Source organism: Pristiophorus japonicus, chromosome 2 (genome assembly GCF_044704955.1).
Source record: "Pristiophorus japonicus isolate sPriJap1 chromosome 2, sPriJap1.hap1, whole genome shotgun sequence".
Classification (NCBI taxonomy): Eukaryota; Metazoa; Chordata; class Chondrichthyes; family Pristiophoridae; genus Pristiophorus; species Pristiophorus japonicus.
This window is the reverse complement of record NC_091978.1, coordinates 275,150,146-275,171,361: the sequence shown is the minus strand read 5'-3', so window position 1 is coordinate 275,171,361 and position 21,216 is coordinate 275,150,146. Positions and strand designations below refer to the sequence as shown.

The 21,216-nt window shown below is 42.2% G+C and overlaps 1 protein-coding gene across 5 annotated transcripts in view; it reads right to left on the bottom strand.

Annotated features, from left to right (window-relative positions):
• Nucleotides 1-21,216, bottom strand: part of LOC139246299 (protein transport protein Sec24B-like) — a 150,440-nt gene that overhangs the window by 51,302 nt on the left and 77,922 nt on the right. For all 5 annotated transcript variants that reach the window (XM_070871402.1, XM_070871401.1, XM_070871406.1 and 2 more), the window contains 5 exons: nt 16,412-16,521; nt 16,085-16,197; nt 15,041-15,159; nt 10,170-10,225; nt 1,626-1,832 (listed from right to left, as the gene is read on the bottom strand). In XM_070871402.1, coding sequence (XP_070727503.1) covers nt 1,626-1,832; nt 10,170-10,225; nt 15,041-15,159; nt 16,085-16,197; nt 16,412-16,521 — 605 coding nt within the window. The remainder of the gene's footprint in view (nt 1-1,625; nt 1,833-10,169; nt 10,226-15,040; nt 15,160-16,084; nt 16,198-16,411; nt 16,522-21,216) is intronic.

Here is a 21,216-nt window from a genome sequence, read left to right as displayed (position 1 = left end):
ATGTCCCAGGACAATGGAAAGGAATTTGTGATCTAATTGATTTTAAATTAAATCGTTGTAGCTGCCCAGTACATAAACAATGGAATAGTAAGGAAACTTTGTTCAGAAGGGTCTGAGACCAAGCACCTATAAAAAGAATCATCCAGCAAAGGTTCCAGATTCAGATTTCTTGCAGGTGATAATGTACTCCAACCTCCTCGATTACTTACATTGTGTTAAACAGTAATTCATATAGAGCTCCACAAAAAGCTCAGACGGTCCCTAAATAAGATTGCCAACCTTTCCGAATTGCCCAGAAAACTCCTGTAATGCAAGATCAATCTCCTGGGCACTGGTGCTGGTGACCTGGGAGAAAAGTCCTTTCACATTCTGGTTCACAATGGCCCAAACTCTGAATTTGGATGAAATAATCATCAAAAGCATTTCAGAATCTAACACCTATGGTTTGTGATTAAATTTTTTTTTTTTAAAAAAGGAATTGTAAAATGTTTGGTTAAATTCAGAGAATGGACAGTAAGAAACTATTGCACAAATATCCAAAGGAAATAGAACCAATTATTCCAGGTAGGTGTTTTTCAACAATTGAGATATACTTTTTGATAGCTTCATTATTAAATGGTCAATTTACACAGCTGTGTGAGGAAAATTACACTTTTAGTAATATCTGGCCCACTCCATTTTACACGGTAAAGTTACATAAGCTTTAACTCATCAAAGCCACATTCATCAATTGCTCACTTGCCATATTATGCAAGTAAAATTATGGTTCCCAATCTCTTCATCAATAAAGGAAGCAAGGCTGGATACTGCAGGCACAGCAACTTCCCTTGTGGCTGGTGCTGCCCCACTCCCGTAACTTCATAGAGAGTGCAGTAAACTCTCCAGCAAATGCAAAGGCAGCGGGGGTGGGACCAGCTGGCAGTCAGAACAGACACTCCAGCGGCGAATCGCTGAATCTGGTGATAGAGCGTCCAGCTCCACAGGGGTGGGTAGGTAGAATGGTGCAAGGCAAGAAATTGAGCTTGGGCAATTGGAAGCATTCTTGTATGAACCAAATTGCTGACGTTCTTTATTCCCAGGTTCCCAGCAGTAACGCCTGGAAGATCGATTTATCATTTCGGGAGACACCTGGGCAATCGGGGAGGGTTGGCTACTCTATGTTTAACTAGGAATGTTGGAACATATTACATGCATGTAGATAATAAAACATTAAGTATGTTCAAGCTTAAATGTAACATGTGTGCTACAAGCTTACATGTGCTCATGTTTAATCGAGGAAGCATTTCTGGAATATGGCACCATTTATATTGTGGAATATCAAACCATTAAATAAATGCAGTAACATTTTCAGACTGCAGCGAATGTCATGTGACCGAACCTACATGAATAAGTCCAACCAGAGTTAGAAACCTTATTCCTAAAGGACAACAGTCCTACTTGCCCGCCCACCCTCCTACTTGTCCTTGATTTCACTTTCTGAAGGCCTCAGAGAATCCTTGACGTCACTCAGTTGATAGGACCCCAAAACCTTGATTTCAGTTAATGGAGTGTGAAGTGTGGCATAATTATCTATATATTACTTTCAAAATAAGATTCTTTCCCTTTTGGCATGAAAGACCAATTACCTTTGTGGTGGATCTCTGGTTAGGATCTTCCCTTGAAAGAAGATGACCCACACCTACAGATGGTAGCTGTGTCTGAAACACTGATATGCGTCCCCCTGTCGCAGACATAAGTTTAAATGCAGCCTGCAGAGCAGGCCCCAGTGCACTATGGGTCTCTCTTGTACTGGTGAACATTGTGGGCAATACTTTCAGCAAATCTTTAACAAGCTGCAAATAAAACAAACGCATTTCAGACTTTCCAGAATTAAAGAGAGTATATTTTATGCAGTTGCTGGCACAAATGTTTAACAAAGATCTACAGTAATTATTTTCTCCTCAGTAACATTCAAGTGACATTAAATATTTACGACAATTCCACAATCAAGAAGCCCGACGATGTACTAGTGACTTTTCTGCAAATTTTGTGGAGCAGAATTAAAAGGGGACATTCAATGAAATACATCATCACCTCAGGAAAATTCTGAAGTGTCGTTATACATTGCATCTGTAGGAGATCCAGTACTCTAAATATTCCTCCTGTGATAAAAATGGGTCAGATTGTTTTATATACCCAAAAAGAGTGAGGAATACCTTGCTCTGTCATTATGCTATTGGAGAGGAGGCAAGGGAAAAGCAGTGGGTTTTGGATATACCAGATGATACCAACATCACAACAAGAAATCATCAAAGACGGGCAACACAGATAGGGAACCAATAAAACAGCTGCCTCCTGTGGTAATTACACACAGGGGAAATAAAGACTACATTTTTTCTTATTTGTTTTTTGTTCCTTTAACAGAATGACTTTTTCTGTGTATAATCCCTTAAATATTGAGCTCCTTCCTTTGGTGTTTTCACAGAATTTACTGTACCCGTGCTTCTGTCAATAGAGAAGCCCTCTTTGATTTATTGACATGTAAAAAATATATATATATAATTATGTTGTTTATGTACCTGAAAATCCCAATGGGCATTTGTATGAACCAGTTTTTGTTTATTACCAATGGGTGTATTTTCTTTCCTATAAACTCAGATTGTTAAGAATGCATTTAAGGGCTCCCTTGATAGCTCAGCAAGTTTATCCAGTGAGTAGCTAAACCGTACGGCAAGTTGGCTGATCTAGATTGCATGGTGGTAGAGGTGCTTGTCCTGGGCTGGAAGTAGGAGGAAGAGAAGCAGAGAAAAAAAAACAACCAGGCTTTCAGCTCGCAACTGCTATTTGGTGACCTGTGTGAGAAGTGAGCATGCATGAACACCAGATAAGGACAAGATTAAACATGGCCCCAGTTACTGTCAAGAGTCACACATGAACAGGTACTTGAGTTAGGCAGTGGAGGGAACCCACAGAAAGCAATGAAAGGAGGGGGCAAATGAAAAATATATTTTAATAAAAAATAAAACTTAGCAGCTTATATATCCAGATTTAAATTTTGAACCATGCTCATTAAATAACACATCAACACACAGCAATCACTGCTTGTGTCTGTGTTAAAAAATCTTCATTTTGTCGCACATAATCAGATGAACATCATGAAGAAGTATCAAATATTTGTATGTATCTCAGTAAAGATGTGTTACAGAATGTGATCAAAAGTAAATTACAGTATAATTTACAGACACAATTTCTAGATTGTGCTAACCTTTTAAATTGAGAACTACGTTTTTTGTGTCACTAATATATCAATGTGTAATAGCTTGTTACTATTAGGCAGTACATTAATTGGATAAAATAAATATACATTGATTTAAAAAAATTTATTTTCTTAGTTAATTTGGATTATTTTTTCTTATAAACCAGTCTGATGAGCAATTATGACAGACAGAAAATGGCAAACTTTTTGAAATACAATCCAAGTAGGATATGATTTTATTTCAACTTTATAGTCCAGTTACCATTCCCTCTCAATCTTAGGACTCTTTACCTTCACCCAAACCCTGTTCACAGTGGAGTACTGTGCAATTTACAAAGTAGGAAGCTATATTGAAAGGAGATCATCCAGCCCTGCTTCTTTGGCGATTTTCACCTCCCTGAACTCCTAATCCTGATTTTAAAGGCTGGTCTGTTGCCAGTCTGGCCCTATCCTCTCTTTAAATATGACCATGTTTATCTTGAGAATAATATAGTTAAATATAACATCTTGTATTTATATTAGAAACATAGAAAATAGGTGCAGGAGTAGGCCATTCGGCCCTTCGAGCCTGCACCATCATTCAATAAGATCATGGCTGATCATTCACCTCAGTACTCCTTTCCTGCTTTCTCTCCAATACCCCTTTATCCCTTTAGTCATAAGGGCCATATCTAACTCCCTCTTGAATATATCCAATGAACTGGCATCAACAACTCTCAGCGGTAGAGAATTCCATAGGTTAATAACTCTCTGAGTGAAGAAGTTTCTCCTCATCTCAGTCCTAAATGGCTTACCCCTTGTCCTTAGACTGTGTCCCCTGGTTCTGGACTTCCCCAACATCGGAAACATTCTTCCTGCATCTAACCTGTCCAGTCCCGTCAGAATTTTATGTTTCTATGAGATCCCCTCTCATCCTTCTGAACTCCAGTGAATACAGGCCCAGTCGATCCAGTCTCTCCTCATATGTCAGTCCTGTCATCCCGGGAATCAGTCTGGTGAACCTTCGCTGCACTCCCTCAATAGCAAGAACGTCCTTCCTCAGATTAGGAGACCAAAACTGAACACAATATTCCAGGCGAGGCCTCACCAAGGCCCTGTACAACTGCAGTAAGACCTCCCTGCTCCTATACTTAAATCCCCTCGCTATATTGCGCCTTTAACAGTGAAACATCCCAAGGCACTTCACAGGAGTATTACAAGACAAAAACGTGGCACCAAGCCACATCGGGAAAAATTAGGGCAGGTGACCAAAAACGTAGTCAAAGAGGTAGGTTTTGAGGAACTTCTTGAAGGAGGAAAGAGAGGCAGAGAGATGGAGAGGTGTAGGCAAGGAATTCCAGAGTTTGGGGCCGAGGAAACAGAAGGCACGGCCACCAATGGTTGAGCGATTATAATCAGGGATGTTCAAGAGGGCAGAATTAGGAGCGCAGATATCTCGGGGGGTGGGGGGAGGGATTGTGGGATTACAGAGATATGGAGGGGCGAGGCCATGGAGGGATTTGAAAACAAGAATGAGAATTTTGAAGTTGCTTAATTGGGAGCCAATGTCAGTCAGCGAGCACAGGGGTGATGGGTGAGCGGGACTTGGTGAGAGTTAGGACACGGGCAGCCGAGTTTATACTAACATTTACAACAAAAAGGTGTCAATGGTTACCAAGGACCAAATATCCCTCATTAACAAATTCCATTTTAACTGGTAGTCCAAAGCAACTACAGCACTCTAGCACTGTAACAGACATACCATAATTAGGCACATATGCAGGTAACTGGGCTTTATGAATCACAAGCAGTGAGCCACTTATCTGAAGTCAAGCACTACTGTTACTCCCTCAACTAGAGGGGCATATGAACAAGCTATACATAAAAGTTACCACAGAAAACCAACTTGAATATTACACTCATATGCACTAATTCACCAAATAAAATGGTGTCACTTATATTACATATTTTATATTTTTCTTTATTATGCAGGTTAGGAAGTACATATTAAACATGCAATTCTGAAGCATAACAAAACTTGTAAACCAGCTAACAATTGTTACAGCAGACAACAAAGCTCACTAGAAGCACTGGCTAATGAGTGTATCTGTCTCCCTGGCTGCTGTGGCTCCTGTACTATGACTGGTCCCTGTGCGCCATCATCCTCCTGACCTTCCCTGCATTCAAAGGTGAGCTTCCTCCCGCATTCAAAGACTGGTGCAAGCATTTAAAACCATCTGAAACATTTGCTTAGTGAGGGTCCTGACTGACACATCTGCATAACTGAGAGTAATTTTAACCCCCAAAAACAGGTGGGTTTGGGTCGAGCAGGAAGATAAATTGTTAATTTCAAATCTGAACCCAACCTGCCTACTTCCGGTTTTAATGGATGCAGGACGAGGGACAGGCGACCAATATGCTCCAAGGAGGCGGGTTGTGACCTCTTAAAGGAAGCTATGGGCTAGAACCTCCACTTTTGTGCTTATCGCCCAAGAATGGGCGTTATTTCCAGCGTGGGCTTTAAAAAAGGCTTTTCTGATCGCCGGCATCGCGCCCATTCACAAAACACCTAGTTTCCATTTTTGAAAATGGGCATTACCGCAAGTGATATCAAATCAGCGTTTGGGTTAACATTTTTTTGACCTTCTGCCATAAAGTGTGGGCGTCCTTAGCAACGGTATGGCAACGCTCGATTCCCGCGATTTAGGAGGTCAAGGGTCATCATGACATGTGCAGAAGAAGAGACACAGAGAGAGAGAGAGAGAGGGAGCTCAGAGGCACTGAAAGCATGTGTGGCTGTGGCTGTTGTGGGACGAATGACGGAGATTCACCAGCAGCAAAACGCCTAATTAAGCACCAAGAACATAGTTGGCACCGAGGTTTTGTCCAACAAATAAGAAATAACATGGAAGGGATGGAGGAGGCCCTGGAGCTGGTAGCCAGGAACACTGGTGGCAGAGAGCTCCTAGTGGTCCTGGAGCGCCGCACTGCTCCCTAAGTTGATGCACCCATTGCCAACCACACGAGTGCCAGCAGCAACATCTTGCTTATGGCTCGGAGCACATTCCCACCTCGGGACCGTCCTCTCCTGTATCTGTCCAAGCAGCGCTTCGGCCGTCACGCACCGCTCCCCCCACACCAATGAAGCATCGTCTGAGGAGCTCCTCGGCCAGGCGGCTTGGAGTCAGGAGGGGAAGCGGAAGGGGTAAAGGCAGGGAGGAGAAGCCGGGGGGAGGGGGGGGGGGGGCGAGGAGGATTGGTTTGTACAGAAATACTGATGGTTTCAGACTAATGTTCGGTTTAAATGTTTTTATTTAACAAAACTTTGTAGCACATTGGCTCAGATAGCTGCACCATTACACGCTGGTGATTCCTTAATATCAAAGGGCATAATCACACTTAACTTCAATCAACGTAAACTTTAACTGTCACCAAGGTGTGGATACCCATCATTGATGTATGACCTGCACACCCAGCAGTGTGTCAGCCTTGCAAATAACACCAACGTTCTTTCAGGCAAAGCGATCATTGATGAGCTCCTGACGCAAGGCTCTTGCAGCTATCATGCCACCATGGGTCCTTTCATGCGATCTACAGGAGGGCGGGGGCATGGCTTCAGCGTCAGCCTGATTGTCTGGGCCGATGTCAGCGTACGCCTCCTCGTCCTCCTCTTCCTCTCTCTGGTGAGGTGGACTGTCAAACTCATCAGGCAATTCTTGTCCCCTCCTGATAGGCAAGTTGTGTGGCATGGAATACACCACCACAAATTGAGCTACCTGCTCAGGGTGGTATTGGAGTTCACCTCCTGAGTGTCCAGGCATCTAAAGCGCTGCATTAGCACTCCAATGGTTTTCTCCACGATATTGCGAGTTGCTCTGTGGCTTTCGTTGTATCGCCTCTCAACCTCAGTGTGGTTGTCACGCAGGGGGGTCGAGCGCCAGGTGGCGAGACCATATCCTTTGTCCCCAAGCATCCAGCATTGACCTTGTGGCTGATGGTTAAACAAGTCAGATACAGTGCTCTCACGCAGGATGTGAGCATCATGGATACTGCCCGGAAATTGAGCAGTCACTGCCAGTATAATTTGCTGGTGGTCGACAACCAGTTGGACATTCAGGGAGTGGAATCCCTTGCAGTTCCTTAAAACCTCAGCATCCTGAAAAGGTGCCCGCGTCGTGATGTGCGTACAGTCTATTGCTCCCTGCACCTTGGGGAAGTTTGCAATTCTGGAGAATCATAGAGCCCTCTCACTCTGCGCCTCCCTGGTCATAAGGAAGCTGATCAAGTCCCTCCTGTGTGCGTACAGGGCTTCAGTGACCTGTCTAATGCAGCGATGTGTGGCATGCTGAGAAAGTTGACAAATGTTGCTAGCTGTGGCTTGAAAAGAACCCGAGGCGTAGAACGACAGTGCCGCAGTAACTTTGACCTCGACGGACAGTGCAGTACTGATGGTGCTGGCAGGCTGCAGATCTGCCCTTATCAGCTGGCATACCTCAGTAATAACCCTCTTTGTGAAAGCGCAGTCTCCGAAGGCAGGTGGTGTCGGGCAAGTCGAGGTAAGAATGCTTCTCCGTGCACTAGCGGGAGCTGTAATGTCTGGTCCTCCTCATCAGTCTGTCACTTCTTACATTGAGCACATAATGCAGTACAGCGTTCCTTCAGCGATGTCGAGTCTGCTGCATGTACTTGGTCGCCAAGAGAGGGTGAGAAAGGACAGGCCCCATTGCAGTAGCTCTCTATTTTCCACCGACTGCTCACAAACAAGGAATGTCCCGACGAACACACCTCTTCAATTCCAATCGGTCAAGGTATGGTCAAGATATTTTTAAGAGATGTTCACATCAACTCCAACAATCTGCAGAGTACATCCGAACTCCTCCGAGGTTGAAGCACAGCAGCATTTTAAGGACGCGACATGTGATGTAGAACATGGCGTCCATAACGCTGTGATTAGTTCTGGTTAGTTCCACTTTTTGTGGGCGGTTTTTTGGGAGAGCGATATTGTGGTCGATATGGTGAAATGCGAGGTGGTGAAATTGACGATGGGTGATCTCCATGGCCGCTAGTTTGGGTAAGTATGCCCTTTATGACAAAAAATAGTGGGTGGGCGATAATATTGAATCTCGGCATTAATTCCGTGCGGAAAGTAACGCTGGGCGATATTATGGCCGTTGAATTCGCCCATTCTGCCGATTCGGCCCAAAAAAAGTGGGTGGGCAGTAATAATTTTTCTCGCCGTTAAGCACATGGGGAAAGTAACGCTCGCCGGTAAGTTTCCGAAAAATGCCCGCCAGTTTCCATTTTGTTCCTTGGTAAATATCAGCGCCATTGTATCTGATCTCTAGGAGAGTATAAGGGTTACATAGGTGTGTCATCAGGCATTGGTGGACCACTCAGGCCATCTTTAAGGAGTCAAATCTTCATCTTTCTTCCTTCTTTAAATTCATGTTATAATTCATTTTCACAGAATAAAAGCATCATATGCAAGTCCTATGAAGAACTCATCAACAGGCTTAATTTTCTGGCAGGGTGGCATAACCTTCACACATTAATGGAATAATTTGCCTTCTTATTTCAGCATGCCATAGATTTGGTACAGTCAATGATGCCTTGTACCATGGGGAAACAAGTTGTCTCTCTGAAGTATACATAGGTGGGTGTATGGCAAAACACGGCTTCATATACCTCTTTAATGCACTGATGACAACTCCTGAAATATTACCTACAGGTGCCAGGAAGAACCCTGGGAGAATAAAACTTGAGGAGAGGTGGCCTTTAACATCGTAATGCAATGTGGCTATCTAACTGTCCCAGAAGTCATCACGGACTAGATGGCACACCACAGTCACAAGTCTCAGCCTTGGCCTCCTCATTCAGTACGCCTCAATGGGGTTGTTATGGTAGATATACTGCCTCGGGTAATTTGTAAGAGCCTTGCACCTCCCACACTCTACAGGTTCCTTCACTGCCCTCCCTGAGCTGTCCTGCACCATGTAAGAACCAAAAGCTGTTGCACCATTCTGTGGGGCTGAAAGGTCCATCGCAACAGTCCGGTCAGCCCCATCGCAACAGTCCAGTCTGATAGTGTTCTGTTGAAACTTTGAAATAGTGCTTTTGCTTCATAAAATAAACTCACAAGTCTATTAATAATTCAATCTTCATATTGATTCCACCCTAAGCAAAATACACAATTCCCTCTTGACTGCCCTTTAAGTACTTACGCAGTATTTAAAAAAACATTTGGTTTAACTTTCAAAAACACAATTTAGTATAGGAACAAGACTGAAGTAATAGTAAAAGCAGAAGAAAATTATGTTACTGTTTTCTAAAGATCTTCCTCATTAACTTATCACATAACTAAATAGAAAATAGATACTTGGATTTATATAGCTCCTTATCATTTTGTCAAAACATCTCAAAGTGCAACACACAATGAGTTACTTTTGTAGAACATTGACTGCAGACAATTACAGCAACCACTCTGCAACATTCAAAACCCACAAACAGCAATCAAATAAATGACCAGTTAATCTGTTTTTTGGATGAGGGGGGGTATATCAGCCAGGACACAGAGAGATCACTCTGCTCTCTTTTGAATGGTGCCAAGGGATCTTTAAAACATCCACTTGGAATAGGCAGGCAGATAGCATCATCTGAAGGACTACAGTGCAGGAGTAGGTCAGTGCGGAGTTCCTTTCAGTGCTACACCATAGTATCAGCTTAGATTTAGAACTCAAGTCCTGGTGTTGGGTTTCAACTTACAACCCATAGAGTTCAGAGTGCTATTAACTGAGCCATGATGACACACATGCAACGTTTTAGCAGAAAATGTAGTCCTTTGTTAGTAAAATAGTGGAATTACATTAGCTGAAATTAAACACAGCATTCAATGTTTTTTTTCCAAAAGGGAAAGATGTTAAATTTTAATCACACCTTTTCTTTCTCTTTTGCCTACCTCTTTGCTTTCATGTAGGTTTACCAACAAGCTGTCTGGTGTAGGTATGAAGATATCTGCAGAAGAAAGCCTTCATCAGTTTTTGTGTGAAAAATACAAATTTTATCTTGCAAGTAAATAACTAGATAGGACCAACTAAATAAAAGAACTGCATGCCTTATAATCTACATTTCTTTACCCAGAGAGTGGAGAGAATGTGAAACTCGCTATCACAGGGAGGGTTTGAAGCGAATAATATAGATGCATTTAAGGGAAAGCTAGATGAGCACGAGGGAGAAGGGAAAAGAGGGTTATGCTGATGCCGTTAGACGAGGAAAAACGGGAAGAGGCTCAAGTGGGCCATAAATGCGGGCATGGACTGGCTGGGCCGAATGTTGTATATCCTATGTAATCCTATTTACGGCAAAGTTTGCTATCTGGGTGCAGCACTCCCATGTTACAAAGTTCAACAGGCCTTCTGTTAGCAGAATTAAGTAACCACCTCTTGAGGTCAACTGATTGAAATATGGGAGGCTTGCCTGGAGAGCATTTGAATTGTCAAATCAGGAGGTAACAAGGAAACAGATGACCAGAGGTAGGGATGAAGGTGTGCAAAGTTAAGGAGGTGGACGTAGGCGGTCTTTGTAATGCAGAGGATATGGGACAGAAGTTGAGCACAGGGTCAAAAAGGACGCCAAGAATACCAACAGTCTGGTTCAGCCCAAGACAACGGCCGGGGAGGGAGATTCAATCAGTGGCAAGGGCATGGAGTTTGTGGTGGGAGATAAAGGCAATGACTTCAGGCTTCCCAATGTTTAACTGATGGAAATTGCTACTCCTCCAAGACTGGATGTTGGAAAAGCAGTCTGACAATATAGAGGCAGTGGAGGACTTGAGAGGTGATGGTGAAGTAAGCTGGGTATCGTCATCCTATATGTGGAACCTAACCCCATGTCTGCAGACAATGTCACCAAGGGACAGCATGTAGATGAGGAAGAGGAGAGCGCCAGGCATAGATCCTCAGGGGAGCTCCAGAGATAAGTGCCAGAGGCGAGAAGAGAAGCCATTTTTGGAGCTGCTCGGCTACTTTTGGATGGATAAGAGTGGAACCAAGTGAGGGCAGTTCTGAAGGAGGATGGTGTGTTTAACTCTTAGCGAAGGCTGCACAGAGTACAAGGAGGATGAGATGCAAAAATGCGTCACAATTACAGAGGATATCATTTGTGACTCGAGTTAGGGCTTTTTTCCTTCTATTTTTTTTTGGGGGTGGGGGCGGGGGGGGAAGAGTTAGGGATTAAGGCGGAAACCTGATTGGAGATTCATACAAGGAGCTGCAGGAAAGATAGGTACAGATTTGTGAGGTGACAACACATTCAAGGACTTTGAAGCAGAAGGGGAGGTTGAAGTTGAAGCAATAGTTTTTGCAAGGAAAGTGGGGTCAAGGGTATTTCTTTTGAAAAGGAGGCTGATGACGTCTGTTTTATTTGAAGAAAGGGGGACAATACACCGAAGGAGGGAACTGCTCACAATGTTGGACAGTATGGAGGTCAGGAATGGAAGTTGGGTGGTCAGCAGTTTAGTGGGAATGGGGTCAAGAAAGCAGGAGCTGGAAACTAATGGTCTCAATTATTGTGATAAATATGTCCATGAATTCCTTTGCACTTGTTAAATAATAAAACATTAAAAGAAAAAGGGGCAGAAAGACTTGGGGTATACATACAAAAATCTTAAAGTGGCAAGACAAGTTGATAAAGACATAAAAAAAGTATTGGATCTTAGATTGAACAACAGGGGCATAGAATACATAATGGATAATAGCAAACTGGTTGCACTGCAGTTATAATATTACGTATATTTTGTACTTCACTGCACCCTGGGGTAAATCAGCATTCCCCAGGCACAGTGAATGGGAAAAGGGGCAGTTGTAGATTTGGGATATTTGACGACATTACCTCACACAAACGAGGGGGGAGAAAGAGGATTTATAACAAAAATTAGATTTCTCACTTGTCTGCTTATTCTTCGGCCTGTTGTTAGCCAATGTTTCTTCGTCTCCCGGATTTCCTGGAGGTTTCCCTGGTGACATGGGCGAGTCTGCACCTATAGTAAGACACAGGCTCAGCTCCCATTATGATGAGGCTGGAGGAGGTGTTTCCAGCCTCCTCCCTCATTTTCCTAAATTTACAATTGTTGCAATTGAGCTCCAGCCTGAAGATGCTGGTCATAAGAGCCTGTGGGAGTCCTGGGAGCAGGCCGAAGAATAAGCAGACAAGTGAGAAATCTATTTTTTAAAATAAATCCTCTTTCTTCCCCCTCGTTTGTGTGAGGTAATGTCGTCAAATATCCTAAATCTACAACTGACACTTTCTGGTGGTTGGCTTGCAGCTGGGGGGATTTTGCTGTACAGTTGGACCTGAGCAAGGTATTCACACATAGAAACAGCACAACCATTCACCCCTTTATTTCCCATTTCCTGTTTTCGCCTTGAATATTTCATAAACGCTTCATTTCTTCATTAACTTGGAAAAGCAAGGGACATTAGGGACTTGATGGGCAGAAATAGGACTCACGTGGACTTTGTGAGTTTGGCCAGATTATTTTAACCAATAGCATTTGAAAGTACTGTACTGGTAAAATCACTGGCACAGGAAACTCTGATGGCACTGATAACAATGTACAGATTTCTTTCACTTAGTTTTGCAAGTCTTTTTGCACAGAGGCCTTCCTTAAAGCCAATAGCTTCATTACAACTGACTGCTGGAATCCTAACTCCTCTCGTCCATCCCTTTCAAGAGCCATACATCACATGGGAATTCCCTAATTCTAGTGCCAAATGTAGTGTGCATCAAAGTTAGGGGTTCTTCAATATTCTGGTGGGATTGTCTGCAAGAGACAGGATGTCCAAGAACCACAGCTTAAGGGTCAATACAGGATGATGAGAATAATTCTAGCTTCCTTCTGTATAATCAAAGGAATGATGGGCCTGAATTTACGGTCAGCGGCAAAGCCGACATCACAAGTAAATCCACATCTACCTCGTACAATTCCCCCTGCGAGAACTTCCTTTAAAACGCTGCAGAGTTCCGTGCAGCATACTCCTCACGTAGCCCAGGAGTGCACCATTGTGCATATACGAACCTGGGATCACATGGGGCGGTGGTTCTGTCACTTCCTGATTCTTAGCTTACAAGCTATTCATTCACGTCTCTCCAGCTTTAATGGTCACATTCCCAGTAAATCTCTCCTTCTTCATTGAAACTTGCATCTAAGTTCCATATTATTGCCAATCCAATACTCCCAAATTGAAATTCTGGGTAAACGCAATGGGAATACCGTGACCTTTCTTTGTCTCTCCCTTATACAGATTATATAGATTTCAATTTGTATTTATTTCAACGTGACTCCAAAAAAAATTCTATTCTAATCTCAAATTTTATCTAAATTATCCCATTTCAAACTACCTGACATTTTTCTCTCTTTCCCCTCCAACCGAACATACATAACCATTTAAAAATAATTTTCACATTGAATCAAAAAGAAAGCTCTTCAAAAACCATTAAAAAAAAAAAGACAGGTTTGTCTATGCTTAGCTTCAGCTAGCAGCTGACACTGATGGTAGAAATAAACCAGCACCATGTCATTCATTTGATCTACATGGTACCTATTAATTGTGTTGTATAGTAGAACTTTATTCCGAATAAAAACCTTCCTTCTGGTCCCCTCACGGTGTGCAACACTTCCACACTTCCTGCACTTGCTTGAACAAGACTTAAAAATTGAAAGCGTAATTACTTCAGAGCAAATGGGCAATTAGCTCATCTTTTCGCCAACACGTTGATTTTTATCAAGAGGTGAAAGATGCAGAAAGCCTCTGTGTATTCGTAACTTGACAGATTGCAAGTTCACGATTTCACTTGCGATCATTTTCAAGGTGGTACGATGGTGAACGCTGACAGTTTGCCATCATGCCGACTGCAAATTCAGGCCGACCTGTCCTATGACAGGAAATAGAGAAACAGACATGCAGTAACTGTCCTTGCCTGGGGATTAACAGACAGTGCCGAGCTATTGCCCTTGAATGCTGAAATTTGGGGAAGAGCTCTGGTAGTCTCTTAATCTGGAGCATGGCAATATTGTCTACTTCGGATGATGTTATTTGCTGAAAATAGCACTTCCCATCTTGATATAGGGTCCATTATGTGGGCTGGACCTTTCCCCCACTGAGCACAACTCCGACGTCATTCTAAGTCCCTTCTGGGCGCTGATTTTAATTTGCAGCAGTGTTGTTTCTTTGATGAGGCCAGGTGCTTATTTTGTCTAAAGATATGTTTAATTGTGCTCGATGTTAATATTATACAGAAACTTCAGCATTACATCCATCTCAGTTAAGCACCTGTCAATCCAAAGGTGCCCTGAATTCAAGCAATTCTACCAAATACATTTACATGGAGCAATACAACACAAGCACGAGCAGGAATACTGAAATCAACATAACTTTAAGTAGTATGTTTCTGGCAGATCCACTGAGTTCAGTTTGAAAATTTGTGCAAATATTAGTCAAATAATAAGTTAATTTTACATTTTGGGAAATGTGTATTATGAAAGACCAATTAATTGTAGGATACAGGCCAAGATGGCTTTGATTTATTAATTTATAGTGCAATCATTAAAATTTTTCCTAGCTAGCTGAATCATTATGCAACAAAATTGCACTAAAGTTTGTGTTTGTAGAGAAATCAAATTTTGTTTCAGATGCACAATCTATACATATTTCAATGACAAAAGTGGATATAAATGAACCTAATCCACTCTTCTGAACAGCTTACTGCCACAACACAAACAATGAACCACAAAATGTGATTACAATTGCAAGACTTGTTTTCAGCTTGTACCTTCGATATCTGACACAATCAACATTTGAGGCTGCGATAACCCTTCCTGCAAGTTGAAGAAGTGAACTGTGCTGTCAAATGAAATAAATCCTATTCTGGTCCTTGAATCCCCAGGTAACCTTAAAGATATTTATATATATATATATGTGTTAGCACACATTCAAATAAGCAGCATAAATTTTTGTAACACCAATAAGTCAAATCGCTAAAAAGAAAATGAAAGAAAAAGACATGCATTTATCTACCACCGGACATCCCAAAACGCTTTACAGTCAATGAAGTATTTTTTTAAGTGTAGTCACTGTCGTAATGTAGGTAATGCAGCAGCCAATTTGTACACAGCAAATTCCCACAAACAGCAATGTGATAATGACCAGATAATCTGTTTTAGTGATGTTGATTGAGGGATAAATATTGACTAGGATGTCGGGAATAACTCCTCTGCTCTTCATTGAAATACTGCCATGGGATCTTTTAACGTCTACTTGAGAGGGCAGACATGGCCTCGGATTAACGTTAATATCCGAAAGACAGCAGTGCAACACCCCCTCAAGTACTGCGCTGGAGTCTCAGCCTAGATATTTGTGCTCAAGTTTCTGGATTGGGATTTGAACCCACAACCTTCTGACTCAGAGGTGAGGGTGCTCCCCACTGAGCCACAGCTGACACATAATAGTACAATATAGTATCATATCTGTTCTTGGGCTTGTACTTAAATCTACTATTACGGGTTATTTAAAGACTAGACAAGAATTAAATTAACGTTAGGAAATTAGTTTCATTCAAAAAAGCTTTAAAATGCATTTTAAGGCCACCAGGTAGTAATTTGCTACAAGGTTTTGAAATGTTCTAAATCAATTGGAGTCTTTATGACTCTCTACTTAAAACACTTCTTTGAATTATAACTGTACAAAAGGCACTCAACATTGTTTCAAGTTTCACAACTGCAATTCAAATGATCTGGGAACAAAGTGTGAAATAACTATCTGCTTAAATGTTCCATGTATTCACACATGTACGACCCATTTAAAAATGCACTCTTACTTGTCAAAGTTTTCTAACAATGACTGACAACAAATGTTCAGGTATCCTGATTCCACTGCATTATGGGAAACATCAAAAACAAAGAGGTAGACAGCAGGTTGAGGAGGTCGCAACTGCAAAGAAAACATTTTAGACATTGAAAGATACATGCTGCAAAACAATTAGAACTTGAGACTGCAGAGTTATTGCAACGTTAAAACATTTAAGTCTATTACAAAATCTTTTAAACTTGATTGCAATGCCGTAACCATATACAAACAGCACACTTTTACTAATATATGCATGGCAGTATCTGTTAATTTGGTTCTCTAGAATGCAGATTTTTACCATATAATCTGAAGAAGCAATGAACTCCACAGTTGCAGTTTGAACCTCTGGTCGTTTGTGTGGTTCACCATAGGAGCGTGTCAAAGGATTATACATAAATTCTTCAGGTACTGCAATTTAAAGTAAAATGAAAGATTTTGTTTAATTTGTAAAATTACAGTACACTTCGTTATTAAAATTTATGTAAGTAGTTTCCCAAATGCTAATGACCCCTTTGATAAACAGGTAAAAGGTACTTTACTATGCACATGTCCTGGGAGACTTGAAATGAAATCCAAGAATGACCCCAAAACAAAATACAAAGAGCATCAGAAACCGTTCTAAGATCTAGGGCATCTAAAACATCCTGCTGTAGGGAAGTGACTTGAATGAGTTATTCAACCCACAGATGGGACAAGCCCTAGAAACATGACAAAAGTCAAGGATCAGAAAAAGCCATTTTCCCCATCAAAGCTCATCCTTCTAATACTCTAACACTCCCATTATAGCCTCTTTCTGAATGTCCTTAAAAGTTTTGACTATTACCCTGTCTGGCAGATTGTTCTAAACATTTATTACTTTATAAAATTGTTACTCCTAATATCAGTTTTAGTATTTTTCACTAAATAAATAGATATCCTCCAGTCCGGTTTTCCTGGCTTACTTTGAAGTAATATTTATAGTATACCCTATCTATATTATTTAATATTTGTGCTCCTCAATCATAACCATCAATCTTTTGTCTGGGGCACAAACCTTCACCTGCTTTATACACTGAATCAGACTTCTTGTTCCTCTGTGTCTTCTTCAATGTTTATATATTATTTCAGTGTACAGTGACCTGAATTGAACACACAAATCAGATCTGACCAATGTAGTTTGAAACTGTGGCATATCTATTCTGATATACTGTGCAAGAATCTTGCCAGTGATTTTGATTAAAGGTCAAATCTATCTGTAAGCCCCATGAGTTCAACTGCATGTTTAAAAAATAAATTACCCCAACGAAGGCATAATTTACACATGGTGCAGGAAGGAAAACTTCTCCAGGAGAATGATAGTCATCAAGTATAATCACCCCTGCAAATTCTCTTGGTGGTAACAGTTACGTTTTTGGGTCTTTCTTACCCTTCTTACTTTAAACGACTCAACACAACAGGAAAAATAATAAAAGTATCGAAATGTTAAGGCATCTTTTTGCAATGAACTTCTCTTGTATTTCTTATCATTATGGAAGTCTGTACTAATCTATATTTTTTGTTGGATGCTTCAAACTGATTTTATTTTCCTCAGGAGTTTCAAACTAAACAATCATGCGCAGAGATTTTTCAAATTAATTCCAGATTTAAACAGAACAGCTCCTTAAATTGCCCAGTAAAGAATTAGCAGTACTCCCTGGATTTTGAAATTTGAATTATGAAACTTCTATAGAATTTACAAGACAGGAACAGGCCACAAAAGACTTGTCCCACCCAACGGGCTCAATTTTCCCCAGTGATTTGCGGCGTTTTTTTTGGCCCAAGTTAAAAAATACAAGTTTCCCCAATCAATATGCGCCAGCGTAACTCAGTTAGTTACGATTTTTTTAGGTTCGGCTTTTTTTGTGTCATGGGGGCGTAACCTGCCACCCGCGCCAATTCTGGCCATTTAAGCAAGTTTGGCCAGCTCCGATTTACTCCAATTCTTCTTAGGACAGTGTATGTGGCCTCTGTGGAAAAACCTTCTGGCGAGTCAAGAACATCGGCGCACATAAGTAAATCGTCACAGCAGATGCAGTTCCAGGGCCTGGACATGCAGCAGCAGAGCGGCGAGGGAAGCCTTTCGGGCATAGTTAGGAGCAGGGAGCGAGAGGGAGAGGGAGGAGGCCGTTCGACCTGGGATAGGTGCGGGGACTGGGAGGAGAGGCCATTCGGCCTGGGATAGGAGCGGGGACCGGGAGGGGAGGCCATTCGGCCTGGGATAGGTGCGGGAACCGGGAGGAGAGGCCATTCGGCATGGGATAGGAGCGGGGACCGGGAGGGGAGGCCATTCGGCCTGGGATAGGTGCGGGGACCGGTACTGGGAGGCCATTCGGCCAGGGATAGGAGCGGGGACCAGGAAGCCCTTTGGCCTGGGACAGGAATGGGGACCGGCACTGGCATTGGGGGGGGGGGGGGGGGAGGGTAGGAAGAGGAGGAGGTAGGAAGAGGGGGAGATAGACTTTTGTCATTATACTTTAAGCAGATCTTGGGCTCCACCCCCAAAACTAAATGACAGGCTAGGCGGCACCAAAATGAAGAATTCAAACGGGGAAACTAGGATGATTTTTTTGGGCCGTACTTGGGCCCCCAAAAAACGGACGTAACTTTTCAAGTACGCCAAAAAAACAGCTTTGGGGAAAATTGGGTTAGATGACGTCAGGTTCAATCAGAATATACTTTTATTCCTTTCTTCCCCATGTATTTATCTAGCTTCCCCTTAAATGTATCTATGCTATTTATCGCAGCTACTCAATGTGGCAGCAAATTCCATAATCTAACCACTTTCTGGGTAAAGATGTTTCTCCTGAATTCCTTATTGGATTTATTAGTGACTATTTTATATTTATAACCACTATTTTTAGACTCTCACAAGCAGAAACGCCTTCTCTATGTCTACCCTATCAAATCACTTCATAATTTGAAAGACTTCCATTAGGTCACCCCTCAGCCTTCTTTTTAATAGAGAAAAGAACCCCAACCTGTTCAGTCTTTCCTGATTGTTATAACCTATCAGTTCTATCATCCTTCTAAATCTTTTTTGCACCTTCTCCGGTGCCGCAATATCCTTTGTAATATGGAGACCAGAACTACACAGTGCAATGCGGTCTAACCAAGGTTCTATACAAGTTTAACATAACCTCTCTACTTTTCAATTATAATCCTCTAGAAATGAACTCATGGGCTTTGTTTGCATTTTTCATAGCCTTGCTAACCTGTATTGCTACTTTTATTGATTTATGAATCTGTAGCCCTAGATCCGTTACCCCATTCAGACTCTTATTTTTCAAGGAGTATGTGGTCTCCTTATTCCTCCTACTAAAAAGCATCACCTTGTACTTATATATTCATCTGAAATTAATTTGCCATTTACACATCCATTCTGCAAGTTTAACATCTTGTATTTTTTCACAGTCCTCCTCAGTATTAACTATACTCCTCAATTTGCTGTCATCCTCAAATTTTGAAATTGTACTTCCGATTCCCAAGTTTATGTAAATGGTAATCAACAGTTGTCCCAGCACCGATCCCTGTGGAACACCACTTCCCACCTTCCAAAAAAAGATTATCTGGTCATCATCATATTACTGTTCGTGGGACTATGCTTGTGCGCAAATTAGCTGCTGTGTTTCCTACATTACAACAGTGACTACACTCCAAAAGTACTTCATTGGCTGTAAAGCTCTTTGAGATATCCGATGGTCGTGAAAGGCGCTATATAAATCTGTCTTTCTTTTTTCCACCAGTCTGAGTAAATACTTTTAATCTTTCTGTTTTATAGCAAGCTTGCTCCCTGTTCCCTGCTACTTGTTCCCTGACTCCACATGCTCTGACCTTAGTCATAAGACTACCATGAAGGCCTTTTGAAAAGTATATTATATCTACAACATTACCCGTATCTACTCTTTCTACTACTCCTTGTAGGGGTAAAAAGTACACTTGAGTCAGAAGCATAAGGAAATTAGGAGGTTCTGAGGAATCGGGAATTCCTGTCTTATGGTATGGATTGTAATATTGACCGATTATGTAGTACTCGCTTATGTATGTAAAGCACGCTTATACACTCACTTACATTGGGTTAAGAAGAGGGAGGCAGCAATGCCTGATGGTTAATGAACCATCTGAAGTAACAAACACTGCATTGACCCTTAGCACAGAAAATAGAAGATGAAAACTCATTCAGTGCAAAGAACAAGTGTTTGGGAACATAGATTGTAAACAGCATCCGAATCTCATAGCATACCCTGGGAAGCAAGGTCAATCAACACATCATGAGAAACTGAGGCAAAGTTGAACACATTCCAGAAGGGTGACACCATAGGAGATGGACAGGTGGGGGAGAACCACTCAGAGCCAGTCTGAGCAGTAGGCCAATCAGTGGTTTTGTAGGAAGGTCACACACTTCGGAAAACTGTATAATTGTAATTGTAAAACCTTTGTTCTAGGAAGTGTTCATCGGAACATTTCTCGAGCATATTCGAATAATAAAACCGGTAAATCAAGGTTTCATCTGCGTGATTCCGTGGTCGCTATGCAATACGGGCAGGTGTTGATTCCTTATATCAGGGAGTCCACCTTGAGGAAGAAGTCTTTTTTACCCCAACACACCTTCAAAGATTTCGATAAGGTTAGTTAGGCATGAACTTCCCTTTTGAAATCCGTGCCGACTATTCTTTATTATATTTTTGGTTTCTGGATGCTTTTCTATTACAGATGCAGCGTCCACGTTTTCCCGGACTTTGGATCGTCTTTCTGACGGCATGAATCTGGAAACACCCGAACCCAAGTTCGTGTATTTCGGAACATCAGAAAGGGGAGGTTGCCGCCGAGGAGCTGTTCGGGCGGGGCCCCGCCATGGAGGAGCTGTTTGGACGGGGCCCCACCGAGTAGATGTTCGGGCGGGGCCCCAACATGGAGGAACTGTTTGGGCAGGGCCCTGGCCGCTGCCATAGAGCTGTTCGGGCGAGGTCCCACCACCGTGGTGCAGTTTCGTCGGGCGGGTCCCACCATGAAGGAGCTGTTCGAACGGGGCCCCCGACATGGAGGAGCTGTTTGGGTGGGGCCCCGGCCGCCGCCGTAGAGCTGTTC